This window comes from Galeopterus variegatus, unplaced genomic scaffold (assembly GCF_000696425.1).
Source record: "Galeopterus variegatus unplaced genomic scaffold, G_variegatus-3.0.2 Scaffold69, whole genome shotgun sequence".
In the NCBI taxonomy this organism is placed as follows: Eukaryota; Metazoa; Chordata; class Mammalia; order Dermoptera; family Cynocephalidae; genus Galeopterus; species Galeopterus variegatus.
In genome coordinates, this window is record NW_007726180.1 from 1,053,317 (window position 1) to 1,068,973 (window position 15,657).

A 15,657-nucleotide genomic window follows, 5' to 3' on the forward strand; every position below is an offset into this window, starting at 1 on the left:
CTGTTCTCAGTGAAAGGAAGATCGATCTGTGGGAAACAAAGAAAATACCACTTCCTTTAGAATTTGTATCGTGAATGTAAAGCTACTAATTAGCTGTCACCTACCACACACTGCCTCAAATGGTTAAGCCAACACACACATTCTTTAATTTGAAGGATTCCTTTCTCCTCTTGCCATGATTTATTCTTTAGTTTTCAGGAATGTTCGATTAGGTCTTGAATAGATTCTAAGAAGTCACATAACTTTTAATGAGCTTTTACGTTTTTTATCAGGCTAGCAGAAATGGAAAACAGCAATGGATCTTATCTAAATGATAGCATCTCTCCTAATGAGAGCATGTAAGTATCCCATCTCTTTCTACAAAATGTTCCTGACAATGAAATTGCTATGAGGGATTTAGAGGTAGGATAGCACAGGACATAGGAATTAGCAACATATTCATTTGATCTTTCAAGGCCCCATTCATTTACTTTTTTTCTTTAACTTTTAACATCCTGGCACAGAATGAGCTCATCCAAATTCTAAAATTATTGATATTTTAGAGATGCAAAAGTAGTTTGCCTTATTCCTATTTAAAGTTATTTAATACAAATTGCAGAGTCCCAAGTACTTACATTAAATGGTTTATCTTTGACCAAACCTGCCAGATATTTAAAGGGATAGGATATTAATTTAAGCGATGGCTTGGTAATATTTTCTCCACTCCTGGGGAGTGGAAAAGCGATCTTGGTATAGCATTGCTATCCCATAAGTTGGATTAGTTGGACATTTTCCTTCAGAAATCCAAAGTAGTAGATTTTTGTGATTTAGTATCTTCACAAGCTAAATAAAGCGAGGCATTCTTGTGAAGGGTTTCCAGAGGAGGGAGTACAAAATCAGGTCTCAATTTATTAGTGAGATGATAAGCCAGCCCAGTTAAACTTTAAGGAAGGAGATAGAGTGGTGCTAAAACTGGCAGAGAACACAGGGAAACAGAGGTTTCATTGTAGAGTAGGAGCACTGTTCACAATATGGAGCACAGAGGAACATTGCCATGAGCCAAGTAAATGCTGACTAGGGCCTGGAGTGGACAGAGCAGGTTATAAAGCAGATATGAAGGGAAAAAATCAGGATCTGCCAACTGAATAAATAATTTAGACAGAAGAAATCTAGTCAAAATAAAATGATGCTTTTAGTTTGATAAGTTATGAATGTCTTGCCATCTTGTCATGGGGAATATAGACAAAGGGAAGAATGGTAAATTTGTCATATATGGTTGGTGTGGCAACCCAAAGTCATGCTCAGATGAGAAGAGGGCTTTCACAAGAATTGGGCTGAGGGAAATAGTATCATAGTGGCATTTATATATAACTAGCTATTGAAGACATGAGAATAAATTGTCTCATCTGGTCCATAGAGGTGGTTACGATAACAATGAATTATCAAGTCAACTCAGTCATTTGTGTATGACTTAGTTGCTTCAAACAAACAAATAAACAACATTTTCCCAAGCATAACTGTGATGCGTTCTCCTTCTATGGGAAAAAGTATTAATGGTATTAATATACAAAATACTTTGACAGAAAAATTGTGACCAAAGAATCAACCAAATGTAAATGGCTGGAATGATTTGCTTCTTTGGCTCACTGCTTTTGTTATTAGAAGCTCTAGCACATTCAAATTAATTCAAGTTGTGTCTATATAACAGTGGCCACCATTCATTGACTGCCTAGGAGAACAGTAAGAAAAAGATTAATTACAACTATATGTTATAATTAAACATGGGAAGTTCTAGCCATAAAATTCAGGATTTGGGAAGAGAAATAATAAATTAGATAGGTGGTAAAACTGCTTTTGTTTTATTTTTTAAACAAATTTAGCTGTACCTCTTTCTGAAGACATAAACCCATTTTGACTCAATGTTGAATGGTAAAAATCATGGTATTTTAGGGACAGGTTTAGGAAAGTAGTTTGGGGGATTGGTTGACTAAGTGAAGTGTTTGTTTTTAGCACCCAATAATTATTTTTAGCCAACTTTTCACATCTCGACCAGTTCTCTGGCTTGATGGATCAAAATAATTTAAATCAGCCAACTTTTTCCTAAATATCTGATGTTTTTCAATTTAAAGTTTAGTGGGTGTGGAGAGGGGAATATTAATGTATTATCTTAATGATATCTAACCAGAAACAAAGAGCTTTAGCCTCTCATTAAGAACAGGATAAAGTTCTTATAACTTAGAGGTAAATAGGCTTTTCAAAGGCTTGGAGCAATATGTTCAGAAAATAATTTCTCCTGTGTATTAGAGAGTTCCTAGTTTCCAAGAAATTTTGCAGCTACTCTTAAAATATGAGCCTTCTTGCCTTCTTTTTCCCCAGGATTAGTCCTTAAGGCTTGCTCTGAGGAAAGAGTTGTTCAGTCTTCTTTTAAACAGTAACCTTAATGGCTTTTTTCCCTCAGTTTTTGTTTTTCTATCTGAACAGTAATTGAATAAAACAACCATCTATCTACAGTTTAATTATAGTTACCCTCCTGTCTCCATGACTTTTATAAGTTAAAACTGGCTTGCCAAAGCAACGCTTTTTGGTTACTTTGCCTTCCATTTAAGAAAAATATTTATTATTTTAGGGGCTGCAGTTTCTTTCTAGTCGGTATCAGCAATAGCGTGAGTTAGTGAACAGATTTTCTTGACAGCCTTGATAGCAAAAGCATTATACAGCCATTATTATGTCTTTAAATATTTATTAACTATTGGCTAAATGGTTGACATAGAGTCCCAGTATTTCTGTAATTCTACTATTCATTTATCCATGTAAATAGGCCAATCGATTTTATTTGCACCTTGAATTGACAACAATAGAATGGTAGACCACAACCTCAACAGTATCAAAAGGTCTCTAGAAGCAGGAAAAAAGGTCTAATTAATTGTTAAGAGCAAATAAATGTTTTTAATTTCAAATACACACCCGAGTCCCTGACCCCCAAAGCAAAATAAGGGGGGGAAAAAACCAAAACCTTTGATTTTATTTTCCAGAGATGATGAACATTTGTTAATCCAGCATTACTGCCAAAGTTTGAACCAGGACTCCCCCCTGAGCCAGCCTCGTAGTCCTGCCCAGATCTTGATTTCCTTAGAGAGTGAGGAAAGAGGGGAGCTAGAGAGAATCCTAGCAGATCTTGAGGAAGAAAACAGGTGAGTTTTCTTTGTAGCTTTGTCATTGGTATGCAGAGTGCATACAATTGCACACATAGAAAAGCGCCAGGTATCTTCATTTAGAGTCATTTTATGTCTAACTGTTTTCTAAAATAATCTGTTTAGCTCCATTTGCAGATTCTCTTTTTTTGTTGTCCAAAAGAAAAAAAATGAATGCCATAGTATGATTAAGAGCTCATATTTTAGGTGTGAAGGAATTAATACTGATGGTGGTATTTGATTTGTTGCATGTGTTTCAGAGGCTTTGATTTTGCATTTTAGAATAGACTTTAAGAACAAAGCAGGTCATTTAATTTTAGGATTATATGATTTTTACATGTGTTTGGCCATATTATCTATCTCAAACATTTAAGAAAGTAGGTTCATTGGCTTGGTTATATTTGGGAACAAATGATTTCATCTTATTTTCTATCATCAAATGCAGAAATCATCACTTAACTCACCATCGTAGCAGATTACTGAGACAATTCCAATTGTCAGCCACCACCTATAAATAATGTTCATGTAAAAATAGCAGACATTCCAGAAGAAAAAAAAAGCTAAAGAAAATCCACAATGACTACACAGAGGACAAAGATCTGTAAATCTGGGGTATTGTGTGATGTCAGGATAATGCAAATCATTGGACTTTTGCTTTTGTATTACATTTATTATATCACAGGTCCCTTGGTTTAAAAAACCTTTGCACATGATCACTTCTAACTTACAGTGAGCCTTCTTCAGACAAATGCCACCAGGCAAGTCTTTAAAAAGAAATTGCTCAAATTTCTGGGAGTTGGGTACTTTCATCTCTTTGGTTTAGCCCAAGGCACCAAGACCTCTCAATCTAAGCAACACAGTGTCTGAGACCAGTGCCCTCAGGGAGTATGTCACTTCGAGATGAAACAGCAAACTGCCATTCATCCATTGCTTTCTGCTGCCACTGCCCGCCTTCTAGCTCTTAATACCTCTGACCTATGGCCCTAGCTCCTTATCTGGTTGGCTTCCCTTTTCCACCCCCCAATAAATCCTCCATACTTGCTCCACTTGTACATCTTTCCAGAACCAAGACCCCTCATGGCAATCTTTCTTCATCAGATTTCTGCATATAGGGAAAAAAAAATCTAGCTTCTTAGCTGGCCATTCAAAACCTTCCACAGTTTTCTCTTGACCTGCTTTTTCAACTTTTATCTTCTTTTGAATTCTCTGTGTTCTATCCGTGCTGTTGTAGCTAGTATTTCTGAATACATCCTGCTTTCATCCACTTTCTGGGTCAAGCTCAAGCTTGCTTCTCAGCCTAGCTGCTGACCCCCAACCCTTCACTGCCACATCTGACAGAGAAGTCCTACCTATTCTCCATGACCTTGCTCAAAATAACTTCCCTGCAGAACCCTCCTAGATCTCCTGCAGTTAAAATAATTTATCTTTTGCCTATACAGGTATTCCCAGAACACTTTGGAATTTTCTCAAAGAACTCCTTGACAGTTTGCCTTTTTATCAGTTATTACCAGCACCTCCCTCTAATGAGATAGTGAATGACTTTGGGGCAAGGACTGTCTTAATCATTTTCTTTCTTTCTTTTTTTTTTAATTTTACTTCTCAGTATACATTGTAGTTGATTTTCATGCCCCTTTACCGTTCCTCATGTCGTGTCACCTATAGTACCTAGCACAGTGTGAATACTTAATGTGTACTCGGGAAATGTTTGGTGAAAAAATAAGAATAAAGCAAGGATATCACATAAGCACCATCCAGGAGGTAATACTGAACTTTTTTTTTTGCGGGGGGGGTTGATAACAACTTTATCTTTGGCCATATTTGTAAGATTGTTTGGCAGCGAAGACCATGGTAGATAAAATATTTCCCTACACTTTATTGAGAATATTCATTAGTATCCATTTATGTTAAATCTTTAGTTATTGTAGGGATCAGAGTCGAATAGGAAGAAAAAGTTGGGATTGTCATTGTAAGTAGAATTTGGTGTTACCATGGAGTAAATATTTTTTTTTTTACTATACCATTGTTGCCATTATGTAATATATCTTTTTAGCCCATTGTTCAAGAGCTGTCTTGATTGTTGTTAGCCCGCTCTCTCTCCATACCATGGTGGCCAGGTCAGAATTTTGGTAAAGAGTACTGATAACTATCATTTATATGTCATTTTATCATTTTCAGATCATTTTAATGTATTTTAGGTTATTTAATCAGCTCTATAAAGAAGAGCTTGTCTCCTTTCTGTAGATAAGAAAACGCAGGCTCAGAGAGTTTCAAATAGTTTGCCCCAGATTTCATAATCAGCCAGTGGTAGAACTAAATTCAAATCCAGCTTTTCTGACTCAAAATAGCCAACTCTACCTTGGACCAAAGAATAAAGAAGAGTCATTCCATTCTCCATAATGTATTTGTAAGGACTGAATGTCCCTGAATACACCACTTCATCTACTTGTGGCGCAGTGATAACCACTTTACCCTGAAAGATACCTAAGACCATTCCCCAAGAATGGGATGGTTTGTTCTCAGAAAAAAAGAAAAACATTACACCAGAGCTACTTAGAGCTCCAAAATGAGGAATCTGGTATTTTTGTTTTGTTTTGTTTTGGAGGCTGGCCGGTATGGGGATCCAAACCTTCAACCCTGGTGTTGTTATGACTGTGACACCGCGTTCTAACCAACTGAACTAACCGGCCAGCCCAAGAATCTGGTGTTGATGTAAGTGAAGGTCAGGATGAGCTTCCTTCTTTCTCCTTCCACCTTGTGACATTTTCACGTCCTACCAGATTCTAGAGAAATGTTTCTACAGAGTTTCCCTCCTGAAAACAGCCTGTCTGGTATTTTTTGCTCCGTCCTCTCCTGTCTTGCAGTTCTACTCAAAGAGCTTCAGAACCATAGCTCTGCCTTCATGACCTCTGAATTCAGTGCTGCTTAAGCAGCCATTAATTTGCCATTTCCTGTCCTTCCCCTAAGAAAACCCAGGAAGTCATTACATTGCCACTCTGTGCCTGCCAAACTGGCTATTTCCCACATCAGAACTGGGCTATATAATCTGACAAATACAAGCATACTTTTAGAGAAAATGGAAAAGGATATTTAAAATTGAGATTGGCTCACATCCTTTGGATGTGAGCTTACTATATCTAAGTGTATTTTCTGTTCCTTGATTCTGTAGCTATGACTTATCTCCAAATAACAGCAAAGGACAGAGGCTTGGAGACCCCCATTCCTGACTAGATATGTTGTTAAATTCTGTTTATTATTCTTATTCATAACAGCTCCCCATGATCCCCCAGGAAAACAGAGGATGGCTATTTTAGAAGTGTCTCAGGGGTGTCTTCTCTCTGTGTTTAGAATTCCATGTCTTCCAGTTATTGTACATAGCATTCAATAAATATTTGTTGAATACATTAATGAATAAATGAGTTGAAGCTGAATTTATTTTAATTGTAGCACATATGCATGTACTTTTAACTAAAATTCTTTTACGAACCTAATTTCATACTTCTTTTTTTTTTTTTTTTTCCTTTTTTTGTCTTTTTTACTGACCGGTAACGGGATCGCAACCCTCAGTGTCGCGCCCGCACCGGGGACCAGCAACGGGATCGCAACCCTCGGTGTTGCGCCTGCACCACACTCAACCAGTGAGCGGGAACCGGTCTCCACATGGGATCCGAACCCTCGGCGGGAGCGCTACCGCGCTCCCAGGCGGCGCACTCTCCAGTGCGCCACCAGGCCGGCCCCTAATTTCATACTTCTGTATGAAAAAAGCCTTTCCTGCTCTTTTCAAAATACTTCCCTTCTTCAAACTGCCTTGATTAGCACCAAGCATTGCTTTGTCATAAATTTAAAATGTTAAGAATCCATTTTCTAAGTCCCAGGCACTGAGTATCTCCCCCGTTGGCATTCTCTGATTCTGGTTTATGCCACAAGATAAGGCTAAAGCTCTGAGCAAAAGCTAAACCTGATTGAATTTTTCTGAAAGTGTCTCTCATAAGTTTGGGCTACAAGTGATAATGAGATATCCAATTCTTTAATCTTTCACTTCAGCATAATATCTCTCCTTCATTACCACAGATAATTTGGATTCATCTTAATTTGTTAGAGACAAGTTGGATATTGAGAATTTGTCCCATCGTGTGTCTTTAGCATTGCAAAATCAAGGTTTACTTAATCTAAAGCCTGCACTCTACTGATTTAAATCTGTAGTGTTCAAATCCCGATGTATTTTTCTCTGCACTGTCTAAATAAACCAAGACTTGCTCTGAAATCCAAGGTAGGATCCTAGTAATGAAAAGATAGCCTTTATGAGAGACAAAGACTCACTGTCATCCAACTACCTTGAATAGCAAATTGATTAGGTTGCTCCCAAGTGTAAAAGGCAGGTAAATACTAACTTCATTCACTGAGAAGTCTAAAGTTGAAGTTGTTAGCGAAAGAAAGTGAGCTGAGATGCCAGGTACGGTTCAAGTTTTATTAAAGGAAAAGAATCTGCCAGGCTGTGCTCAAAGTGGCAGACAGTCTGGGGCTGCCCTGAAAATGGTGGACAACACCAAGTTTTGGGGTGACAGAGCTTATACAGGTATGTTGGTGCCAAGAGCTGGGTGATGTAATTCTGGGGTGGGGATTGAGTTAGGTCATGGGGATGTAGTGTTCTGCGCATGCGGAAACTCCGAAAGTTTCTTTTTCTCTGAAACCATGAGGCTTCTTGTAATAGAGAAGGGAGGAGAGGGGAGGAGGTGGGCAGCACCATTTTGTACTTGGGCTTATCTAAAGTGGCGCTGGTTATGTTGCAGATCTATTAGTTAGTAGATGTTATGTAACAACAGGGAACTCTGTGGATTCTTGGTACCTACTTAGTACCTTTTATATGTCTTATTGTTGGGTGACCAGACCTTATGCAGCCTAAATTTGAGTTTTCTCTTGTTTCTTTTCATTACTCTGATGATTACACAAGATTATTTATGTTATATTCAAAAAAATTTTAGATTGGTTACTTACATCACTGAGTTAAACTAGCTGAAAATCATGATCCTATTACTTTACCTTCTAAATGACCTGATGACTTTGGGCCCTGGTCTAATAGTGGTCAGTCTTCATAGCCTCAGGACATCTTTATTTGATGTTCTTTCATTAGGTCTTTGAGTTTCAAATGATGGCTAGAAGACAGCCAAGATGAAGAGAAGTGGAAGGGGTCAGGAGTGGGCATTCCAGCCGAGGGATGAATATAAACAGAGGTGTTGGGGGAGAAATAGCAGAGAGTAATTTGGGCAAACTGCAGTTGTGTTACTTTTTTTTAACAAGGTGAAAAATGAGAGGATATGGAGCTGGCCAGGTCTGCAAGGCCAGGTCAGGAAGACCAGGTCGAGAAAGGCATGGTGCCATGCCCAGGAGTTTCTGCCTGCTCACCTGGTAAAGCCTAGGGAGTACACTCAAGAGTGTAAGCCAGGAGCAATGCCGTTCCATTGACACTTATTATATATAACTGGGGCAGCTGTGTGCAGGGTTCTCTGAAAAGAACAGTACTGGAGCAAGGAAATCAAGTTAGGAGGTCGCATATGTAGTGGCCAAGGGAAAATTTCCTCTTCACCCCTGAAGGTTCATTAATAAAAATCACTTACGAATTTAGATCAATATGAAGAAAAGGCATAACAAACTTTATTATTTAACATCAAGCGTTCAGATCCCCCTATCAGCCGGCCACCAAAAACCATTTTTTAAAAAAAAATTATTTAACGTGCTGTGATGGCAAACCACGGAGGAATCACAAGAGAGTGATGTCCCAATTTCCAATGGGGGTACAGAGCTTACACACTAGTGTTCATGAGAGAAAAGGAGGGGACAGATGCAAGCCCCAGAACAATGGCCCAAGACCAGGTTTCTCTGAAGTTCTGGGGGGAGATGTTGTCACCGGTGAAGGAGTAGAGACATCTTGTATGCAAATGAAAATACTTCAGGTAATCTCACAGCTGTCCTCAGAAAGAATCCATAGTAGCAAAATGAAGGGGTCTCAGAGGAAGCCCTGGCTGTTTGCATTTACATATGTAAATTTCTTTCCACAAAGAAAGAGCCTTCTAGCCAATCTTGTTTTTCCAGTCTCCCTGAATTAGCCATCTTGAAATATGTCAAAGAAGTGTATTTTGGGGCTGAAATACTTTGCTTTTCCACAAATGGGAGCCCAGGAAAGAGATGATTAAGACCTTAGATAAGGCCTTAGAAATGGTGAAGACAGGCTAGATTTGAGTGATATTTCAGGGGAGGGGTACAGCTGTTGGACTGGTGGTTCAATGGGTTTCAGGAGGGAAGTAATGATTCCCAGGTCTGATGGGTGCATGGCGAGATGATAGCTGTTTGCAGCTGGGACTGATAATTCAGGAGGAGTAGCAGCAGGTCTGTCCTTTAATTCAGCAGTATTTATGGAGGTCCTTCCCCAAGGGCTGAGTGGCTGGAAGATGATGAATGGCATATAGGAGAGGTTGAGTTGAGGTCCTGGTGGGATACTCAGGTGGAAATGTCTGACAGTCTGTGAGAAATAGAACTTTGAAGCTTGCAGGAGAAGTGTGGGTCAGAGTTAATTAGGTCTGTGAGTCACCAGTTCACAAGTGGTAGTTGAAACAGTGAGCACAGGTTTATCTACCTAGGGAGCGTGTAGCAGGAGAAGACTGGGTTTGGTAGAACGCTGGAAGATGTGAACATTAAAATGTTTCTTTAATCATGGAGAATACATACATATTATACAAAACCCAAAGGGTTCAAAAAGGCATATAGAGAAAAATGAGTCTTTCTCCAACCTGGCTGTGGTGTTTCCAGCTGTGGAAGCTACCATCTTTCTTGGCTTCTTGTGTATCCTTCCAAAGATATTCTCTACACATTCAAGTATTTGCAAATATATTTGTGGTTGTTGAGATTATTTCACACAATATGCAGTGTTCATTCTGGTCTTCTCTTTTTACTTAAAACAACTGAATTTCTTCCCACGTGCTGGAGGAATGTGCCAGAAGAATAGGGCAGGAGAGTTTGGAAATAATGGGAGCATTTCCCTACAGGAGGTGGGAGAGAGAGAGGTTAAGGGCACAAGGGTACAGGAGCAGGCATGGCCTTGAATGGGAGAAGGGAGGGGGCGGGAAAGGGAAGGATAATGGAATGAATGTTAAATGTTTAGTAGACGACATTGGAAATTAGTAGAAACTGATTCCCACAGTTCCCACATTTTTTAAAGTTGGATTTGGGGAAAAGAGTGGTGTATGAGAAATTTAATGAAAGTAGGCATTCATGTCACTTGGCAACATAGGTCCCAAAACAAAGGGCTGCAGAGCCTTTTTTAGATAAAGGGAGCTAGTTTGATCACATAAATCAGACAGCCAAGACCTTTTATGGCAAGGACGAAGAAGGGCACACACGCTGCATTTAAAAAGCTGTGCAAGGATTGGGTCAACGATCTCAGCTCTACTCAGGCAGGGAGGACAGGTACATGGGGTGGGGTGGAGTCACTGTGATTCAGAGGCTCGGTTTCTACCCAGCACGTCCGATATAACCAAATTTGCTTCAATTTATCTAGAGTTAATCGAAGTCTGAGAGAACTGATTTATGGTACACAGTTCATGGAAATGAATGAATAACCCAGAGTGACAATTTCTTTCGTTCTTTCTTTCTTTTTCTTTTTATTTTTGCAGCTGTCCGGTACGGGGATCCTGACCCGTGACCTTGGGTATAAGACAGCTGAGCTAACTGGCCAGCCCTGTTTCTCCCTTTGTTTTAATTGTCTCTCTTCTTAACTGCCTTGTTGTAAATGTATTAAGGTTGCCTTAATGCTTTTGAGGGGGAACAGCATGAGGTTTAAGTACAAGTACCAGATCTATTAAGATGGGGTATATATTTTTTTGAGAGACTGGAGTCACTCTATTCCAGGGTCCTGTGTTTCAGAATCTGATATCTTAGAAATAAGAATAAAAATCAAATTGTTTTCTGGTGAGCTTAGACTCTTGGCATAGGAAATTGGATGGTCATAAGGACTGCCTCATACTACAGAAAAACTGAAGCTCCCCTCTGGTGATTAAAATATTCACATCTTACAGGTACAGCTGCCATCTCCCTAGAATAGGCTGGATAAAAGCTGACGTTCGTACAATCCAGTTTCCCTTTTTAGATTTTCCATGAAGACCCTCATCCTCCCTTTGGCCTTCATTACCGGACCATCCCGCTACAGTAGAATTGATTATGGTCATAACTTTCTTTAGTTACTTTCCAGGCCTGAGGATGTAATTCCATTAGTTATTGAATGCTTAATGTGTTTTTTAAACTGCAGGGACTACGAAGATGAATAAGCCTTGGCTCTTACCCTCACAGAGCTCAAAATTTAATAAAAGACATTCAAATATAAACAACTCATTATAATCCGGTGTTACAAGCACTCTGGGGGCACAGAGGTGAATGATCAATTCTGTCTGAGGGAGTGTAGAGACCATCACAAAGGGAGTTTAAGGTTGAAGACTGAATAGGAGTTTTCCAGGCTAAGAGAATGGGTAAGGATGAGTTTTCCGGACTGATGGAACAGTGAGCGACGTGTAGCGTGGAATAAGGAAAAGAAGAGGGTAGTGGAATGGTAGGCGGAGACTACTGTTTAAAGGACTTCATGCATCATATTAAGGACTTTGGATTTTATCCTATATGTAGTTGAACAGTGAAGGTTTTTTGAGGAGGGGAAGATTGAGAAAAATAATTTTATGTGGGGAGCCAAAACCATGGAGATTGGTAGAAGTATAGTGGAACCGTCCACTGAAAGATGGCCAGGTTCTGAACTAAGGATGTCTTAGGCAAGCGAAGCTGAAGAAAATTGGAAGGTCACTGAATGAATGAGGCCAGGGGAGGATGAAGAGGGAGGAATCAGGTGATATGAAATTTTTAAATGGGAAATGATCATTAAACAAACAAACAAAACAGTTGGTTAGAGCACAGTGTTATTACACCAAGATCAAGGGTTTGTATCCCTATACTGGCCTGCCACCAAAAACTAAAAATAAATAAGTAAACAAACAAAAACCAGCATAATGCACCCAGGAAAAATGAATAATTTGCAAAGGGTCAGTGGATGGGGAGAAAGAACCACATAATAGGCACACTGAGTTCTATTTGTCCAAGGACTTTCTATTTGTCCAAATGTGGAAATTTCCTATACTGATTTTTTCAATCCTTTCCAAAAAGAATTTCAAAAAAAGTCATAGCAATAAGATTCCTACAGTATAAATCGTAGATCAATCAACATAGTAGGGATTAGCATAGTTGATATGATTGAGCTTCAAATTTGGTCTGAGCTTCCCTGTAGCCAAGTAGATAAAACAAAGATTTGTCTGTCTCTTAATGTTAGGTAAAAGAAGCATGCAGCATCCTACAGAAAAACCATAGTTTTCTTGGCTCTGCTTAATAATAACAAACACAGAGCTGTCATCTGAGTGCTTGCTGTGTGTAGGAATTGTTCTGAGTACGTGTAAAATCTTATTTAATCCTTGCAACAACCCTGCAAAGGAGAGGCTGTTTCCAGAAGACTCAGTGGCATAGGGTATAAAGGATACTTCATACAGCTAGCAAGAAATGGGACCTGTATCCAAACCCGGGCGGTTCTGAACTCTTAACCAGTGTTATACTTGATGTGATTATTGGCTAGTGTCCTCATCAACATCTTTATAACAAAGACCAAGGGAAATTTTATGTGGCTGTTTCTAGTGGCCTTTGTTAATTGTGGAAAGCTTAACATTAATGACCAAAGAAATGATGACAGTTTTTCATAGATAAAGGTCACTGTTGCCCACAATGTGTTCTGTGGAGTACCTCTGAGATACTATAAGAAAAACGAGGGCTGGTCTGTGGCTCACTCGGTAGAGTGCGGTGCTGATAACACCAAGGCCACGGGTTCGGATCCCATATAGGGATGGCCGGTTCGCTCACTGCCTGAGCGTGGTGCTGACAACACCAAGTCAAGGGTTAAGATCCCCTTACCGGTCATCTTTCAAAAAAAAAAAAGAAAAACGATTCCGAGGGCAGATAGGCTTTGGAATCACCCATATTGGAAAGTCATAATTACATTAGCATTTGCATTGAGGAGATTAGAAGTAAAGAAACCTGACTGGTTTTGTTTAGCCCAATGTTGCTCATACTTACTTGGCGCAAGCCTAATTGTAATGTTATATGGAACACACTTCGGTAAAGAAATTCAAGTCTGTGCTAAACTTTGAAAACTAGGCAAGGAGATAGCATAGTTGGCTCTCTACTGTGTAAGTTGTTGAGAAGCCTAGCCATTGTCTTTCTGGGGACATCAGAAGAAGTAGGTACAACAGGTGCCTGCACAGGAAGCCTGGATTTTTTTCCCCAGAAGTAGCTTTTGATCTGCTCTTGCACTGAAACCTACAGACCCAGAAGCCACAATGATTTAGTCTGGAAAATCCAAAGGTAGGTATTAAATCATCTCCCATGACCACAGAAAATTCTTTATAATGCATTTGTGGTATATATATATATCCTACTGAATAATCTGGCTTTTCAATTAAACCGCCAGCAAAAATTTGCACCACTAATTTGCCATATGGAGTTCTTACCTGTTAACTGATTGAACTTTGAAGAATGTTTACCAAAGACAGTAACTTTTGCTTGTATCACAATTATTAAATTTTTCTTTTTATGTACTTAGATGCCAAAGCCAGCTGTTTGTTTCTTGAGGCCTCTCCTGGATTGTCATTTAAAAGTGTATCTTCAACACATGAGAAGATATTTCTCCCTCTTTATTTTATTATAGAAGTTCAGTTGTAGCTTTCATCTCAAAGTAAGATTAAGGTTTACATTTAAAAGATGTGTAGCTAGTATATGGTCCTGTGTGATGCTACCTGAGGAAGCAGATTTCTTTTCTGGCACTGAAATTCTAAAGAGGATGAGTGATCAGTATATCAGCCTTCTGTGGTTTAGTGCTTAGCAAGTTCCAGTTCATAGAGCCCCTGCTAATGGAGACATCCAGGAGAATGTTGGAAAGACAGATCTGGAGTTGTATAAGAGAAGCCTGGATTGAGGAGTAATGAGTTGCAGGGAGGAGGTCATGGTTTTAGAGGAGGTAGAAGCCTGGGGAGAGGATAGGGTCCTCCTAGAATGAGAATATATATAGAAAGAAGACCAAAGATCTTTGATGTACTTGATTGTAATTGGGTATGTCCGCTTACCAATGAGCAGCCCAGTTAGAAATGGTTTCCTGGTGTGTATTACTTATGTAAACGATGGCTTCTGCAGATAGCTAAACTCATCCATTTTATTTTTTTATTATCTTAATAATTAAAAGATGACCTTCTCTTTTGTCTCCAAATATTGGGTTATGTTATGGTACTACTTTCTCTGCTGTAACTACAGGTTATAAGAAAATGCACATGATCCTTTTCCTGTAATTTCCTGGTAAATCAAGGTGATAATTTCAAAACTAAAAATATCTCAAGTTTTAGCTTTAGCAGTGAGCATGATTCCCAGTCTTTTTGCATTCGTGTAAGGTGTGTTACCATGGTGGAACTAACTGATATCCCACACACTAGAATATGAGCTCTTCATGGGTAAGGAACAGTGTCTGAAATATTTTAATCTCTACAGTGCTGGGTGCATAAATGTTTTATATAAATGAATGGGTGAATACCTTTTGGAATTTCCCTGTTATTTGATGGATTTGGGGGGTTGATTTTTCAGCTGTTTTCCTTGTTTTTCTCATTTCTTACCTTATTCCAAATACCTTAATATGCCTGTTTAGGTTGTAATATTATTTTCCATTAGACTGAAATCATCTAAATTGTTTAGGTTAACCCAGACTTGAGCATTTTTCTGGGCTTATTTTTGTGATCTTTTTTTAAACTCATCATCTGAAAATATTAAGTGTCTGTATAGATAATTCTGCAGGCATGTTCACCCCATTTTTCTTTTGTGTACATGGGTTTAAGCTTGAGTCTTCCATAGTAGGAGAAAGCATTAGATTATTGTCTTCACTGGGGAAATATCTTTTTTGCTATGACAAATAGGATTTCTAATCTAGAACTTAGTTTTATATGAGAGCTTTATTGAGATATAATTCACATGCCATACAATTCACCCATTTAAAGTGTATAATTCAGGCCGGCCCCATGGCTCATTCGGGAGAGTGTGGTGCTGGTAGCACCAAGGCCGCGGGTTTGGATCCTATATAGGGATGGCCGGTGCACTCACTGGCTGAGCGTGATGCAGACCCCACCGTGCCGAGGGGTGCAATACCCTTACCGGTCAAATAAATAAATAAATAAAGTATATAATTCACTGGTTATTAGTATATTCACAGAGTTGTGCAACCATCATCACACTATCAATTTTAGAACATTTTCTTCACCCCCAAAAGAAACCCCATACTCATTTTCAGTCACTCCCCATTTCTCCTGCAACCACCCTCCCCCACCCCAGCCATAGACAATCTCTGTCTACTTTCTGTCTCTATGGATTTGCTCATTCC

The 15,657-nt window shown here is 39.0% G+C and overlaps 1 protein-coding gene across 3 annotated transcripts in view; it reads left to right on the forward strand.

The window, feature by feature from the left end:
- DMD (dystrophin) overlaps positions 1-15,657 on the forward strand; it is a 734,955-nt gene that overhangs the window by 683,346 nt on the left and 35,952 nt on the right. For 2 of the 3 annotated variants that reach the window (XM_008577619.1, XM_008577628.1), the window contains 2 exons: positions 273-338; positions 3,012-3,170. The exons of the other annotated variant lie outside the window; for it this stretch is intronic. In XM_008577619.1, the coding sequence (XP_008575841.1) occupies positions 273-338; positions 3,012-3,170 (225 nt within the window). The remainder of the gene's footprint in view (positions 1-272; positions 339-3,011; positions 3,171-15,657) is intronic. 3 annotated transcript variants of the gene reach the window in all.